The sequence below is a fragment of the Ictidomys tridecemlineatus genome, chromosome 11 (genome assembly GCF_052094955.1).
Source record: "Ictidomys tridecemlineatus isolate mIctTri1 chromosome 11, mIctTri1.hap1, whole genome shotgun sequence".
In the NCBI taxonomy this organism is placed as follows: Eukaryota; Metazoa; Chordata; class Mammalia; order Rodentia; family Sciuridae; genus Ictidomys; species Ictidomys tridecemlineatus.
Window position 1 is genome coordinate 17286184 of NC_135487.1, and position 15625 is coordinate 17301808.

General features: G+C 63.3%; 1 protein-coding gene and 1 long non-coding RNA gene across 8 annotated transcripts in view; one reads left to right on the plus strand and one right to left on the minus strand.

Moving 5' to 3' along the window:
* Man1c1 (mannosidase alpha class 1C member 1) overlaps positions 1-15377 on the plus strand; it is a 112999-nt gene extending 97622 nt beyond the window's left edge. The window contains exons 7-13 of one of the 7 annotated variants that reach the window (XM_078025626.1): positions 925-1018; positions 4607-4722; positions 8573-8689; positions 9473-9692; positions 11704-11876; positions 12422-12537; positions 13440-15377. In XM_078025626.1, coding sequence (XP_077881752.1) covers positions 925-1018; positions 4607-4722; positions 8573-8689; positions 9473-9692; positions 11704-11876; positions 12422-12537; positions 13440-13566 — 963 coding nt within the window. In that variant the 3' untranslated portion in view covers positions 13567-15377. Of the gene's footprint in view, positions 1-924; positions 1019-1651; positions 2260-4606; positions 4723-8572; positions 8690-9472; positions 9693-11703; positions 11877-12421; positions 12538-12774; positions 13414-13439 lie in introns of those variants that run through there. The other 6 variants (XM_078025625.1, XM_078025631.1, XM_078025628.1 and 3 more) reach the window with 6 other exon arrangements.
* On the minus strand, positions 347-1912 carry LOC144367952 (uncharacterized). The gene is made up of 2 exons (XR_013427615.1): positions 1782-1912; positions 347-1591 (listed from the first exon to the last, which is right to left on the minus strand). It is a non-coding gene; the product is annotated as an uncharacterized LOC144367952 (long non-coding RNA).
* Positions 15378-15625: the final 248 nt, after the last annotated feature.

A 15625-nucleotide genomic window follows, 5' to 3' on the forward strand; every position in this document is an offset into this window, starting at 1 on the left:
CCTGAGCACCCCTTAGCTCCGATCACCTGTATATCCTTAAGTTGCTGATGGGCTTTTATTCTATTCATTGATTTATATGCAGTGCTGAGAATCGCACCCAGTGCCTCACACACGCGGGGCAGGGGCTCTACCGCCAAGCCACCACCCCAGCAACCCCCGGTCCTTTGGAATGGTTTAATTTGGAGACCGTCTTGCGGAGTTGTCAAGGCTGGCTTCACACTTGGACTCCTCCTGCCTCCGCCTCCCGAATGGCTGGGATCACCGGCGTGAGCCGCCCCACCTGGCCCTGGACTTTTTTTCTTTTTTTTTTTTTTAATACTTTTTAGTTGTAGATGGACACAATCTCTTTATTTTTCATTTGTTTATTTTTATGCCGTGCTGAGGCTCGAACCCAGGGCCTCATGAGTGCGAGGCAGGTGCTCTACCACGGGGCCCCAGCCCCGCTCTGGCCCTTGACTTTTTAAACTTCACCTGCGCATTATTCCTGGGGGGAGAGAGAGGACTGAAAATGTACTCTCTTGGGGATTTACACAAACACGACACATTGTCACTGAACAGCAGAGCCCTTGGACTCATCCCTCCTGTACCGTCCGTGTCCTCTGACCAGCGTCTCCACCCCCACCTCCTGCCCACGGTCCCTGTGACTGCTGTTGGGTACAACTTCCTCACTACAGTGTGCAGTCGGGGAGGGGCAGGCGGTGGCCTGTGCAGTCCAGGGACAGGTGGTGGATCAGGCCCCCCCGTGGCCGTGTCCTGCCGTGGTCTGCCCCTGGGCACAGGTCCAGGCCATGGCCACCTCTGGGCACCTCTCCTTCGTGCCTCGCTGGAATGGTCTCCCCCGAGTCTGCAGCTGCCTCCCTTCCCCGCTGGGCGGGGGTCAGGCAGCTTCGGGAGGGTGAAGCGGTGCCGTGTCCGTCCTCGCAGGTCAGGAGGATCCGCAGGGTGCTCAGGGACATGAAGAAGCCCTACGGCCTGTACCCCAACTTCCTCAGCCCCGTGACCGGGACCTGGGAGCAACGTGAGTACAGAGACGCCGCGGCTCCCCCACCCACCTCCAGGGCCAGGACCCAGTGTGTGGCCACGAGAGAAATTCACGGTGACCCCGTCCCCCGCCGGGCATCTGCTCGGGGCCACCTGCGGAAGCTGAGTGGGCTGGGAGGACGCTAGGGTGAGGGCGTGGGGGCGAGCCTCTGCGTGATGCGTCCCTTTGAGGAGCCTGGCTCTGGGAGGAGCAGGCCACGGCCCCAGTGCGCCCTCTTGACCAAGGCCCCGTCCCATGGTCACCGTCAGCACGAAGGGATGGCAGCAGGTTCCGTGGGCACTGCCTCCGGGGCCTTCCCCAGACCTGCCCAGAGGCCCCACCTCCACTGTCTGCCCCACAGTGAACCCTCTCCATGTCCCCAGCCTCCAGCCCTGGCTGTGTGGCAGGGGCTCAGGGCAAAGCAGACCTGAGCCTCAGCGTGTGGCCTGGGAGAGCGCACCTCAGGGAGAAGACTCCTGTGGGCCAGGAAGGGAGGGGCCGGGAGGCCGGTTCCGTTCAGCCCTCCAGAGGTGACTCAGGTTGTCCCAGAGCCAGTGATGCACGCAGGGCCTGTGGGGACAGGGACAAGGACTCGCGGGAAAACACAGAGGCTTTTCCTTCCCACCCAAGCCTCTACCGTCTGCAGGTCTGGGAGGCCCAGAAAATTCCACCCAAGAATTTCCCCCAGTGATGGCTTCACCCCAAGTGGACTCCTCCCCTCCCCCCCCCCACAAAATACAGAAATGCAAAGTATTCTCACCCAAAATGCCCTGCCAAATCCCAAAGCGAGGAGAGGAGAGGAAGGCCTGAGTTACAGAGACCAAGGAGAACTGCGAACCTGGCTGGGCCTGGGGAGGCCGAGGCAGGAGGATGGCAAGTGCGAGGCCAGCCTGGCTCGGCAGCCAGGTCCTGTCTCAAAACATAAAAATGGCCGGGAACACAGCTCAGGGGTAGAGTGCTTCCCGGCCTGTGTGAGGCTCTGCTCAATAAATAAACAAAAAGAACCAAGAACCGCTTCTCCTTGCAAGGGTAGAGCCGGCCTCCCCAGGCAGGCAGCAAACCCCGCGGGGAGAGGTGAGGCCGTGGCCTCCCTGCCTACCCTTTCCCTCCGCAAATTAGAGGGGACCCCCACACACACCCCAGAGGGGCATGATTTTATTTTCTGCCTGTGCCAGGGGCCGCGGGGCGGGGCACAGTCGCTCCCATATGGGAAATTGCTTCACATTAATAAAGTATGAGCCGGCGACGGCTGAAGAGCAGAGGGGAGGTCACCAGCCCTGCTGAGCCGGCGCCGGCCTCCTCCTCCTCGCCCAGCCTCGGTGCCGGGATCATCTCAGGGCCTCTGGGGGTTGTGTGGGATTCTTCTGAATCCCACAAACAGATGATCACAGCCCCACCTCCATGAGGCGAAGGCACTCTGCTAGTCCTCGGGTCAGCCCAGGCAGCAGGGTGAGAGCTGTGCATCCATTTGCAACCACAGGAATGGGGGGGGCAGGGCTGCAGCGGCCCAGCTGCCCACCCACCCCAGGCTGCTCGCTGCCCCTGGTAACGGGGAGGCCCAAGAGCCTCCTGCTAAGCCCCCATGAACCCCTGGCTCCCGGCAGCCCCAGGCCCCGCCGAGACCAGGCCGCGACTCCTTAGAGCCCAGAGAACCGTAAGGAGAGGTCCGCAGCCCCTCAGCCGGGCCCCTGGCTGCCGAACCCCAGGCTTCCTTCAGGGGGGGCCCTGGGAGGCCCGGGCCTCGGAGTCTGAGTGCCTGTCGGCTCCGCCTGGCCGCTTCCCAGCTCCATGCTGCGGAGCCCTGGGCCTGTGGCCCTGCCTCCTGCCACCAGGTGTGATGAGAGTGTGACAAGGTCAGGAACCAGTGACGGACCTCCTGGTGAGAGCTGTCCACCTGGGCCAAGTCCACCTGCAAGGTGACTGTCACACTCCCGGAGAGCCCTGTCTCCAACACCATGAGACCCCGTGGCCGGGCTCCCCTCTCCTGCAGACCCCAGATGGGAACCTGGACCTAGTGACACCCAAGCTGCACCGAGCAGCTGAGGGAGTCAGCCAGCACGGAGGAGAAGGATACCAAGGCCCAGGGAGAGCACCAGCCGAGGCCAGGGGCCCGCCCGGTGTGGCCTGCGGCCTTCCCCACGTCTCCCCGGCACAGACCTGCCCGTCAGGGGCTCGCTGGGCCTGCCCTCCACCCCACCCCACCCCCCGGGCACCCCTGCCTGTCGGGCTGTACCCCCACCAGGATGACGGGCGGCACCATCAGGGGCTCTCCCCCCCCCCCCGTAGCTAAGCCCCGAGGACCCCCCACACCTGCCCCAATCCTGTGCCGTCTCTCCGTGTTCCGGTTCTCTCCAGGGCTTCTTCGGAGCCAGACCCTTTGCAGGGCCGGGATGTTCCTGTGGACAGGGGCCGGCAAGGCCTGGGGGCTGCTCCTGTGTGACAGGCCTCCCCTCGACCCCCTTTCCCGTCCCACCCATCTCGACTCTCTGCCTTTGGGTCCCTCTCCTCGCCTGTCCCCTCTTGATGCATCTTTCTCTTCATCCTTTGGCAGAAAGCGAGGCCTTGGTGAGGTGGCCTTGGACAGCTCCCTGGGCTCACCCTGGTGTTCCCATCTGGGAAATGGGCGCACAGTGCTCAGGCCCGCAGGGCTTTGGAGGGTTGAGCTATAAATAGCACAGTTCAGCTCCTGGCCGGAGGCGGACACCCAGGAGATGGTAGCTGAAGACCTACTGGGCCCCACTCCCTCCCTCTCTCCCTCCCGTCCTCCAGAGGAGTCGAAGACAGGTGCCTGTCCCCACCCCTCAGACCACCTCATGTCCCTCCCCATCTCTAAAGTGTGTCCCTCGCCAAGTCCCCTGGGGGCCTGTCCGCCTCCCGATGTTAGGTCTGGGAGCGCTCGGGCGAAGGCAGTCCTGCTCCTGTGGGCAGGGGGTCCTCGGCGGCCCATCCTCCTCCCGGGTGGACAGATCTCGACCCGCCCCGAGGCCCCGCTCCAGGGCAAGTCTGGCCCCTGTGTCCAGGGTCCAGCAGGCACAGGCCTCGGGCAGGGAGAGGTCTTCCCGGGTTCTGGCCCCTGCTCCCTGGAGCTCAGCGTCCCCACTTGCTGGAGTGGAGCTCCGTCTTTCTGGAGTGGCTCTGCGCCCGAGGCCACGCGAGGGCTGGACTCTTCCTTCCGTGGCCAGCCCCGGTGAGTCACCTCGGCTGTCCCTGGGCAATAAAGCCCTGAGCTTCCTGCCACCGGAACGTCTTTTAAAGAAACGCGACTCGTTCACAGTTAATAGGCAGGGACCGGCCATCCTCCGCCAGTGCCGGCAGAGGGACCTGCCACCCTGGAGAGCCGGAGCCCTCGGGCACCCGACACCTCGCTCGAGACCCCTGCCTCCCTGTGTCACCGGCCTCCCTGTGTCACCGGCCTCCCTGTGTCACCGGCCTCCCTGTGTCACCGGCCTTCCTGTGACATTCGGGGTTCCCTCCACCTGCACACAGCCCCCGGCGCCCAGGCCCACGGAGAGCTGTGCCCCCTCGTCACACCCCCACCGCCGGCGGCAGGTGGCGGTGACGTCCTTGTCCTCTTCCCCCTCACAGACCACGTCTCCATCGGAGGACTCGGGGACAGTTTTTATGAATATCTGATCAAATCCTGGCTGATGTCTGCCAAGACCGACACGGAGGCCAAAGCCATGTACTACGAGGCGCTGGAGGTAAGACGCGCTGGGCTCTTCACGGGTGGGTGGTCATCAGCCGCTGGCTGGCACAGTCCCCTGGGAGAGAAGGACAAGCAGTGTCCCCAGTGGCGCCTGGCAGTCTCGAGACTCCTCCCAGACACCCTGAAACAGGCTGCAGTGGCTTGTCCCCCCTCACCCCCCGGCCAGGAAACCCAAGCTCAGGAGGTGAAGTCTTTGTCCAAGGTCTCATAGGAAGTGACCGTCGGTCTGATTCAGAAACCACAGTTCAAAAACCCATGCCTCCTCCATGATGTCTGTGCTTCAGTGAACGTGCCAATGCCCAGGGGCAGCCAGACTGGGGCTGGGAGCTCCCAAGGCACCTGCCAAAACGAGACCCTCAACTATCTTCCCACCGACCAGAGGTGACAGAGTTAGCATGTCCAAGTTGGGAGCAGCCTCCTGGATGTGTGGAGCCTTCAGTTCTGTGGCTATTGATGTAGATGGAAACCAGGGCCCAGAGAAGGAAAGGCAATTGCTCAGGGCCACACAGCACAGAGCTGGCAGAGCTGGCACCACCATGGGTCTGTCCCCAGGGTGGTGTGGATGAGAGGTGGCAGACTGAGATGAGGAGGAGGCAGAGTGATCCTGTGAGCCCAAGCTGTTGGGAAGGGGCTGGGGAGCCACAGCCCATCAATAGATACCGTTGAGCCCAGTGGATGAAAAGACCCTGGACCGGCTCTGGGCCTCGAGCCAGCTGAGCACGTTGGGTCTGTTCTGTCCCCTCCTTGATGTGAACGTCCACCTCACTCCCTCTAACCCGGGCTCCTTCCCCGCTGCCCTGCTGAGTGGGAGCCAGGGGTGGGCAGGCCCCTCCTCTGCCTTCGGGGTCCCCCCACCCCTGGGCTTCACCTCCCCTCTGCCCCACCCCTAGTCCCACGGGGGTCCAGCGGTCTCCTCTCCCAGGACAGCGTTCAGTGGCCGGTCCCATTGGGACCCACTGTCAACTGCTCCCAATGCGTCTTCCCAGCCTCTGTGCCCCACGAGCCGGGCTTCTGTCACTTGGGACGCATCTAGAACGTCCCCTGCACGTCCCGCCCAGCTCTCCAGGCCCCGTGGGGGCTCCCCGAGAGTCCGCCCCTGGGCAGGCTGGCTCATCCTGAAGCAGGGCCTGGGCACGGGGCACCCGAGAACTGGGATGGGCGCTGAGAGGGGAGCTGTGGTGGGAAGGACAGAGGATGAGTGGATGGACAGACGGACCGTGGGTGGGTGTGAGGCAGATGGTGGGCGGTGGGGACGAGAGTCGGTGGATTTGTGGGTGGAGTGACGTGAGCGGTCAGCAGACAGGGCTGGACGGTCCTCAGACGCCCTTGGCTTGCACGAACCTGGCCAGGTCAGCAGTGCTTGGAGAAGCTCTGAAACGGCCTCCAAAGCCGAGCCCTTGGGCCTCGAGCTGGGATGTTTCCCGCCCACTGCCCTGCACTGAGGCCGGCCAGTGTTGACCGGGAGCGGTCACTGGGACTCAGGCCCACCTCAGCGCCAGCTCCCGCCCTCTGTGCCCTGGGATTTGGTCGAGCTCAGACCTGGGCCCGTGGCTGCGGGAGGCTCAGCCTTCCCTGCAGGGTGAGCTGCCCGTCCAGGAGCAGCCGTCCCCTGCCCTCGGCGGGGCGCACTGCAGTGGAGGCTCCTGTCAGCGAGCGGGAGCTTCCGACAGCGCCTGCTCCTACAGCAGAGAACTGGCCGCTCCGCACCCCATCCCCCCAGGGCTGGCCTCTGGCCAGTTTGGGCCTTTGAAGGAGCGTTCGACCCCATTGGCTCGTGAGGTCCCCTGGGGAACCGCCGGATCCCTCGTCCAGCTGAACCCCTGACCAGTGGTCTCAGAACCTCTAGGGGGTAGGGCCCAGTGACAGCATTTGAAAGCTCCTAGGGGACCCCAGGGTGCAGTCAGGGTGACCGCCGGGAGGTCAGACCAGTGTCCAGCTGTGGCGGGCGTTGAAGGCACAGATGGGCCTAACTGCCTTGACCCCTTAGTGTCTCCCGAGCAGGCCTCAGGGGCTGGCAGAGCTGCACCTCGGTCTCTGTGGACGTGGGCTCTGTGTCCTGGGTCTCAGTCCCGTCCTGCAGCCTGCACTTGCCAAAATGCAGGACGGCCAGGCCAGGGGGCCCCTGGAGAGCTCCCGGGGCGTCCCGCACGAGGCACAGGAAGGAGCGTGGAGACCAGCAGCCGCCGAGCCCTCGTGACCCTCCCGGGAACTAGTGTTCCCATTTTAGAGATGAGCAAAGTGAGTCTTCAGAAAAGTGAGATAATTTATCCAAAGTCACCCAACCTTTTTTTTTTTTTTTTGGTACCCTGGATTGAACCCAGTGGTGCCTAACCACTGAGCCACGGCCCCAGCCCTCTTTTGTTTGGAGATAGGGCCTCACTAAGTTGCTGAGGTTCTCCTCCAACTCCTCCTGCCTCAGCCTCCCGAGCCGCTGGGATTACAGGTGTGCAGCACGGCGCCTGGTCCCCACCCGAGTCTTAAACCACAGAGACTCAGGCCCACGCCTGACGCCTGCTCAGCCCTGCCGCAGGGATCACAGCTTCCCGGGCAGCTCAGCCGCCTGTGCCAGCCCGTGTTTCCTCGGGGCCTGAGGAGGCCTTGTCCTTTTTTATCGTCACATCGCTCATCTCAACTGCCTCTTCAAAGAGACCTGGCCCGTCATTTCCTCTTCACCTCAGTCACTTCGCCCGGGCAGCCCCAGACGGAAATGACCTCGGGGAGGCGATCGGAAGGTCCAAGTTTCAGCCCCAGGCACCTGCATCCCTCCCCTAGATGTTTGTGTTCCTACATCCAAAATGCTGACAGCTCGTGACTCTCAGCCAGACTCCGGGGCCCTGGGCCACCCTGATTCCCTTTCCCTGCACAAGACAGAGCCTGGCACAGTGGCACTGCTTCCCAGCTCTGCCCAGGAGCCGGGCCCAGCCAGAGCAGATCGGCTGGCAGCCCTGTGGCTCTGCAGGTCCCCTCAGCAACCCCCATGCAGAGCAGGTGCCCTGCATGTCACATCACCAGCCTGCCCCATCTGTCACTCAGCAAGGGCCCACAGCCAGGCGCCCGACCGCAGGCCCCAGCAGCGGAGGGGAGCAAAGCCCATCCAGGAGCAGACGCTGCTTGAGGTCTGCGTCTGCCAGGCGCTGGATGAGGGCCCCGGCCAGTGGCCCCCCATCACATAGTGCTCAGAGTCCTAGGGGGACAGACACAGAAACCGCAGGTGGGGACAGCACCGGGTACAAAGGTCCCAGCAGGTGAGAGAGTAGGGGGTGCAGGGCCCAGTTCAGTCGGGCATCCCCCCGGGCCGGTGGCATTTGGGAGGTAGTCCCAAGGCTGAGTTGGGGTCAGCACCCCCAGGATCAGCGTGTGAGAAGAGGAACAGCCAAGAGCCAGAGGCCCCCCAGCCCTCTGCACAGCAGGGCACCCGCATCCCAGTCTCCTCCCGTCGGCTTCATTCGAAGGCTGATGCCATTTTAACTCCTGTGCACTTGGTTTCCCGGGGCGGCCTCTGTCCCTGGTGGGCGTCCCCGCCCGGGCCAGCGCCATCCGCGGTGTCACTGTTCCCACACCTGGCACGGCACTGACCCCAGGAAATGCTCAGTGGCTCATGAACTATTTGAAGGGGAGAGGACAGGAAAGAAGAGAGGCCCGTGTGGCCGGGGTGGGTGCGGGGAAGGAGGGCAGGAGGCAGGTGACAGAGGACACAGTGGCCCACGTTTGTGGGGGGAGTCGGTGGCAGGGAGTAGCCCACTCTGCAGGCTTCCTGAGTTCTCGCCAGTCTGGGAGGGAGTGGGCTCTCCTACTCCGACTGGATACCGAGGGAACCAGCCACAGAGAGAGCGTCCGACCTGCAGGGCCACCAGCCCACGCTGGAGAAGAAGTCCGAGCCCACAGAGTCCGCACCCCGAACTGGGCCCAGAGCAGGCTGGATCTCGGAGTCCGCTCATGGAGATGCTGCTGGACCCCTGAAGGTTCTGGCCAGTGACACGGGGTGACACAGTTCACTGTTAAGTGCAGACCCTGTCCCCAGAGTGGACTGGAGGCAAGAGTAGGGGCCGAGGCGAGGGCCCCAGGGGTCCCCGGTGGTGACCAGGACCCAGGCCCATCAGGTCTGGCGTCGAGGGTGTGAGCTGCCACCTGCGGTACCCCGGTCTCCTGGGCTCCTGGGACCGAGGGCAGGAGTGGGGGGCGGAGTCACCTGCCATCTGCACCCCAGCGTCCGGGCCCTGGCCAACAGCAGCGCCCCCTCGGGGGCCCCTTCCCACCAAAGGAGCAGAGCCCTAGGGCCCTGGTCCTGGTGCGGCCGGGTGACCTGGGACAAGCCACTTCACCCTTGGTAGAGGGCGCCTGGCCCGGAAGGAGGAAGCCTGCAGGAGGGGACCCCGGGAGGGCAGCTCCAGTGCCTTTGGGGTCCTTTCTGATAATCGGATAAAGCACAGGGAACCTCTTCCCGGAGAAGGGAGATGGCGGGAGTGCTGACCGAGGACAGGGTCACCTTTAAAGGTGTCTGAGATGTACAAGATGTGAAGGCCACACAGGGGACTCCCTGAGGCCCAGCGGTCGCCCGGCCTCCGCCTGCCTCCCCCAGGCCCCAGGCTCGGCTCCGGGTGCCAGGCCCTGCCAGGGACCACGTCCGGCCGGGGTCAGGGGCCGCTTTGCTGGGGTGGAGGGGCTGCAGCGCGGCCGCCTGTGCTCACACGCCCTCCCCCCTTCTCTTACCCACGCCCCTCCCCGCCCCACCCCCTTGCTCCCAGGCCATAGAGATGTACTTGCTGAATGTCTCTCCCGGGGGGCTGACCTACATCGCCGAGTGGCGAGGGGGGATTCTGGACCACAAGATGGGGCACCTGGCCTGCTTCTCGGGGGGCATGATCGCCCTCGGCGCTGAGGATGCCAAGGAAGAAAAGAGGGCCCACTACCAAGAGCTCGCAGCCCAGATCACCAGGACGTGCCACGAGTCATACGCCCGCTCAGGTAACCCTGCAAGGGGAGGGGGCAGCAGCAGAGACTGAGGCTAGACAGCAGGAAGAACTGGAAAGAGCAGCAGTGAGTGCAGGGAGTGGAAGTGAGGTGGCTTTTGAGTGAGGGCTGAGCAGTCCGGGCGCTGAAGCTGAACGTCAGGTGCTGTCTGGCACTTGACCCACAAGGTCCCTGAACCTCACAACCAGGTGGGGAGACTCAGCCACCGTCCCAGGAGGCAGGGGGCAGAGTCCTCCAAACCCCGAGACAGAAACACAGGCGTCCTGTCCCAGGAAGTCCCCACCCTGAGTCCCCTCCTGGGAGCCTGCCTCTGCCCCCACGGCACCTGCAGGCGGGCTCACCACCCCCTGGTACCCTGGTCACTTAGCCGAGATCACCAGGAAGCTCGAGGGCTCTGGTCAGCACCCACCCACACCTGGCCCCCAGCGCAGACTGGCCAGACGCAGGGTCAGACGCCACGTGGGCAGCAGGAGCCCAGCCCTTGCTCTGCACATGGGGAAACTGAGTCAGCCCAGAGAGGGGAAGAGACTTGGCCAAAGCCACACTGCACCCCAGCAGCCGAGCCTGGGTAGGGCCAGGTCTCCTGGTGTCCAGCCTGCCCCCCGCGCTGCCTCGCCACACGCCCCCCCCGGCCTCCTGGTGGGAGCAGAGGCCCCCAGACCTGCCGTGCAGACCCCCGGCTCAGGGCCTGCCGCCTCAGCTGGGTGGCCCCTAGTCCCTTGTCTGTCTGGCGGGGACAGTGGCATGGGTCTCCCAGAGTGTGGCAGGGCCTCCCCGGGCAGCAGGCCTCGGCCCTGGCGCAGGGGCTCCGAGCTCCAGGGGAGGCTGGCAGTGAGGCCCAAAGCCGGTCTCCATTCTCCTGGCGGAGCTCAGCCAGGGCCGTCACCAACCGGTGGCCTGGGGTAATGGAGAGCTGCCCCTTTGTCTGGGACAGTCAGCCCCATCATAGAGGACGGTCCCTCGGCAGGGCCCAGTGCTCCCGCCAGCCTGGCTGCCCGCTGCCCTCACCCTGTTAGCAACGTGGCACAACCACCGTGTTGTCCTGGGGCTCCAGCCGCGTCACCATCTGACAGGTGGGAGGGGCGGGGCCTAGATCCCTCCTCTTCCAGGAAGCCCTCCAGGACGACGTCCCACCCGAGCTCCAGCCCGGCTCCTGAGGAAGCCACCCACGTGGGGCTCCCAACCCAGATGGATGGGGGCGCTCAGCTGGCCTGGCAGGATGTGCAGGCAGCGGAGGGAGGAAGACCTGAGCCACACACCCTAAACTTTGGACCTAGAGAGTTAGATCCGAGGAAGGAGAGAGAGAAAGCACAGCCTGGGGGGACAAGGCATCAGACAGATCCCGGGTCACACCCCAGCTCAGCCACCACTTGCTGTGTTGCCTTGGACAAATTACTTAGCCTCTCTGGTCCTCAGTTTCCACATGCACGAGGGGAGTATTGTAGCATCTATCTTAGCAAAAAAATAGCTTTCTTCAGATTGAGGTAGTGTACGTCCAACACCCCGCACTGCCCACAGATGGGAGCTGTGCTGGCCGTTAAAATTAATCATGGAAAAGGAAACAAATGATCACGGTAGAGCCCAGACCCACAGGCCGGCCTCCTCTACTGCCCCTCTGTCAGTCAGGGGGCTTCCTTCCCTCTCCCCCAGACCCAACCCAGGAGGTGTCAAGGGCAGTTTGCTAAGAAAGGGGGTCTTTGACGTCAGGGTGTTGGAGCACCGAGAAGCCCCGAGCCCACCCACAGCACTGCCCCGAAGGTGCCCCAGCTGAAGCCCTGTCCTGCCTGAGTCTAGCCACAGCCCGCGGACAGCTGGGGTCCCACCATCTGGGGCAGAGCGTGGCCCCTTCAGAGCCCCCCCTAATCCCTGAAGCTCTGGGGTCTTGCCGGGGCCCCTGAGGCCCGGGGAAGGGGTGCGTCTTCCCGGTGCAGCTGGGTCCCCCCGCGAGGTCACCCCAGGAGAGCCGGAGGTGCGGGTCCCAGCGGGTCCTCTGCTGCCCCCGCAGACACCAAGCTGGGGCCCGAGGCCTTCTGGTTCAACTCCAACAAGGAGGCGGAGGCCACGCACGAGGGCGAGAGCTACTACATCCTGCGGCCGGAGGTGGTGGAGAGCTACATGTACCTGTGGCGGCTCACGCACGACCCCATCTACCGGGAGTGGGGCTGGGAGGTGGTGACGGTGAGTGGCCGGGGGACGGCGTCCCACAGACACCGCAGTCGCAGCCAGGGCCCGGGAGGAGGGCCAGGCGGGCTGCCCACCTGCTAGGGGTCCGCGCTGTGGTCCCCAGCAGACCTGGGCCGGGAGCGCGCGCGGGCCCCAGAGCACCCCCAGGCCGGGCGGGTGTGGGGAGCCCCCTCTGGCCGCGCCAGCCGCTCACCTCGTCCTCTTGCCACCGCCTGCCCGGCCCAGGTGGCCCGGCCACTCCCCGAGCCCGATGTTGGCCCAGCCCCCTCACCTGGCCACCTTCCCCGGGTGGCAGGTGGGGTTCCAGAAGGTTCCCTGGTGCCTGCTGCGCCCCTGTCCTCCCCGCCAGCCCCTGCCCACCCTCGGGCTGCGGCCTCGTAGCTCTGGCCCAGAGGAGCCCCGGGGCGGGGGGGGGGGTGCCGAGTCCACTCCCCACTCCCGGGCCTGCTGGCTCCGTCCACTTGGCCTTCGCCCCCACGAGGGCAGGGGTCGGGCTGTCCCGAGGCCCGTCCCCTCCCGCTAAGCGGCGCCCCCCGCAGGCGCTGGAGCGGTACTGCCGGACCCAGGCGGGCTTCTCGGGGATCCACAACGTCTACAGCACGGCGCCCCGCCACGACAACAAGCAGCAGAGCTTCTTCCTGGCCGAGACGCTCAAGTGAGTGGGCCCTCGGGCGGGCAGCCGGGCTCCCTGTCGCCGGGGGTCCACGGGGCGGGGGGGGGGGGGACAGCCCCAGAGCAGGGCCGGGGGGCGCTAGGGCCCGGCAGTCCCTCCCCTCAATGAGACAGAGCCCAAGTCCAGCCCCAGAATCCACCCTGGACACTGGAGGCCACGTCAGCTCTCCACCACTCCTGGTCCCCAGTTCTCTGAGACTCCGTCCTCCCTGTCAAACAGGACCGTGGTGACGTGCTCCAGGTCCCCAGGTGGGACAGTGCTCACGCGCCTTCCCTCCAGGCCTGCAGCCTCCCACCCTTGCTCCTTGGCTGGGAGTCGGCCACAGCAGACCCTGAGCCTTAAACCGCCCTGGTCAGCTCCTGCCCTGCAGCTAGAGTCCTGGAGTCCCTGCTGTGCTCCCTGAGGTGCCCTGATGTGCCCAGAGTGTGGAGGGGCCCAGGCAAGAGTTTGGACAGGTACAGGTGGGCCCAGTGGCACCCCCACCTGTCACCCCAGCAGCTCAGGAGGCTGAGGCAGGAGGATCACAAGTTTGAGGCCAGCCTCAGCAACTTAGCAAAACCCTAAGTTAAACAAAAAGGGCTGGGGATGTGGCTCAGTGGTAAAGCAACCCTGGGGTCAATCCCCCCTCCCAAAAAGAGAAAAGAAGGGTCCAGACAGCAGCACACTCCCGCCCTGTGTCAAGCTGTGAGCCGGCCTCCAGGGTCCTGACGGGGCTGGCACCCAGGGCCAGGCAGCCAAGCTGACTGGGGACCCAGCCAGGTGTAAACCAGGTCGCTTGGATCCCAAACTGGGGGCTTTCCTCGGCGTCCAGTGTCCTTCCTGCCCTGGGCCCCAGGCCTGTCCCCAGCCTGACCGGCTCTTCTCGCTCCCTGCCCTGGGCGCAGATACCTCTATCTCCTGTTCTCCGAGGACGACACGCTCTCCCTGGAAGACTGGGTGTTCAACACCGAGGCCCACCCGCTGCCCGTGAACCACTCGGACAGCTCCGGCAGCACCCGGCGCCCATACTGACCGTCCCCACCGCTCTGGGCGCTCAGCGATGCCTGGCCTCTCGGGGACCCAGGGGACCCGGGACTGCTCCCCCAGGGACGGGGAACGCCGGCCCAGCCCCGGGCAGACCCTGGACAGACGACGAGTCAGACTGGCCACTACTTTTCCTCTGTGAGGACACAGGACCTGGAGTCTCAGCGCTGTCACTAGGGCCGCGGTCACGCCGATGTGACCGAGGCCAGACATTCCTTTCTACGGAGAATTTCTACGAAACCCACCCCCTCGCCATCGGGGCCAAGGACGGGCGTCGGCACTCTGACCCCGAGTGTCCATTCGCTTCCTTTCCTTTGGGGGTTTTCTTGCTTGGTTTTTTGTTTTGTTTTGTTTTGTTTTTGCTTAATTTGCTTTTTCTTGACACTCGAGCCTCTTACGATGATGAATATCATTTTCAAAAATCCCGTGCGTGCTCCGCGGAGCCCTCCCGATCGGGGACGCGGTGGGCAGCCCCACTTGGTCCCGACCCTCCTCTCATCCCACCGCCTGCTGCCAGCGCGCACCTGGTCGACCACGGGTCATTCACCTGGGGGTTTTGCGGAGGGGCTCCCTTTGATTTGGGCCTAAGTGTTACAGGTCACTAGTGCTACTTCCATTATTGTCATGGAAACCTGTGAACTGGAATAAAGGAGTTGATTGAATAAGGAATAAGATTGGGCTCATTGCACACCAGTGACGCTGGGGGAAAGGAGAACCAACCAGCGGTGGATCCAAGGTCTGATTTAGTGAGCCATTTCCACTTGTATTGCTTTCCCTTAAATGGGTCTGAACACATTCAGGAAGCGCGAGCCGACCCTGTCGCTAAAGTTGGGGCTTTAGACTCAGGTTGAGGGTTGGAGGAAGCCCAGAGAGGAGCAGCAACTTGCCTGAGGTCACACAGCCACTAAAAGGGCAGAGGTAGTTTCCTGGCCACCCTGGGCCTCTGTTCATGGACTGTCATTCGGCAGAGGCTGGCCTAGAGGACAGGGACACGGCCAAGAGCAGGACAGTCATAAGCCGGCAGTCAAGGAGGCGGATCATAAAGGCAACCTTGAGCTGGGTGAGGGGCCTGCAGGTGCAGGCACAGGAGACGGGGTGGGCTGAGCCAGCCGTGGCCAGGACCACTCTTAGGGGCCTAGGAATCCCCCAGGACAGATAACTTTCAAACCAAGACCTCAAGATGAGGAGGTGCAGCCATAAGAGCATCCAGCACCCGGCAAGCCCAGACCCCCGTCCCGCCCTCACGGTGCCCACCACTGCCCCCAGGAGGCCCTGAGACCATGGGCAGGACCAGGAGCTCGTCCCCACACTGAAGCGAGTCTCGTCCACAACGTGTCCCATGGCTGGAGCCACAGGATGATGCGGAGCCCCTCCCCGTGGCTCTGTTCTTTTCCTTTGTTCTGGGGACTCAGCCCCCCAGAATCCTCTTGAGCAGAGCGGTGGGGGCACAGTCCCCATGGCAGGAACCCCGGGGGGCCTCGGGGAAATCAGTCGCTGCAGTCTCTCTAGGCCCACTGCAGGTACTAAAAAGCAAAATAAGGAAACCCACTGCACAAACCCTGTAGAAAAGTCAGGATATCAAGATAAGCAGGAAGCAAAAATCACTCGCCATCCTACTCTCCAGAATGAATACTGTTATATTTTCCTCTAGATCTTTTTCTACGAATATATAGAATATATATTTTGCAAACATGGTATCATCCTATGCATACTGTTTTCTTATAATCTGCTTTTGCACTTAATGATACAATGTGAACCTCTTTCCGTGTCAACAAATATACATTTATGTCATCACTGTGCCTGGTTGCGTAGTATTCCGTTTGTGTGCCGTATCATACTTGTTTGGTCTAAGCCCTGTTGCTGAGCTTTTGGGTTTGTGTTAGTTTGGGGTCTTAGTTACAAATAATAGAAACCAATTCTCTCTAACTTTAAAAAAAAAAAAAAAAGTCATGTATTGAAATGCCGTGGGATGACTCTTGGAATCTCAGGAAAGAGAAGAGCCAGACCTCAAGAAAGACCAGAAAGGTTTTAGTTGCCAGGAATCCTG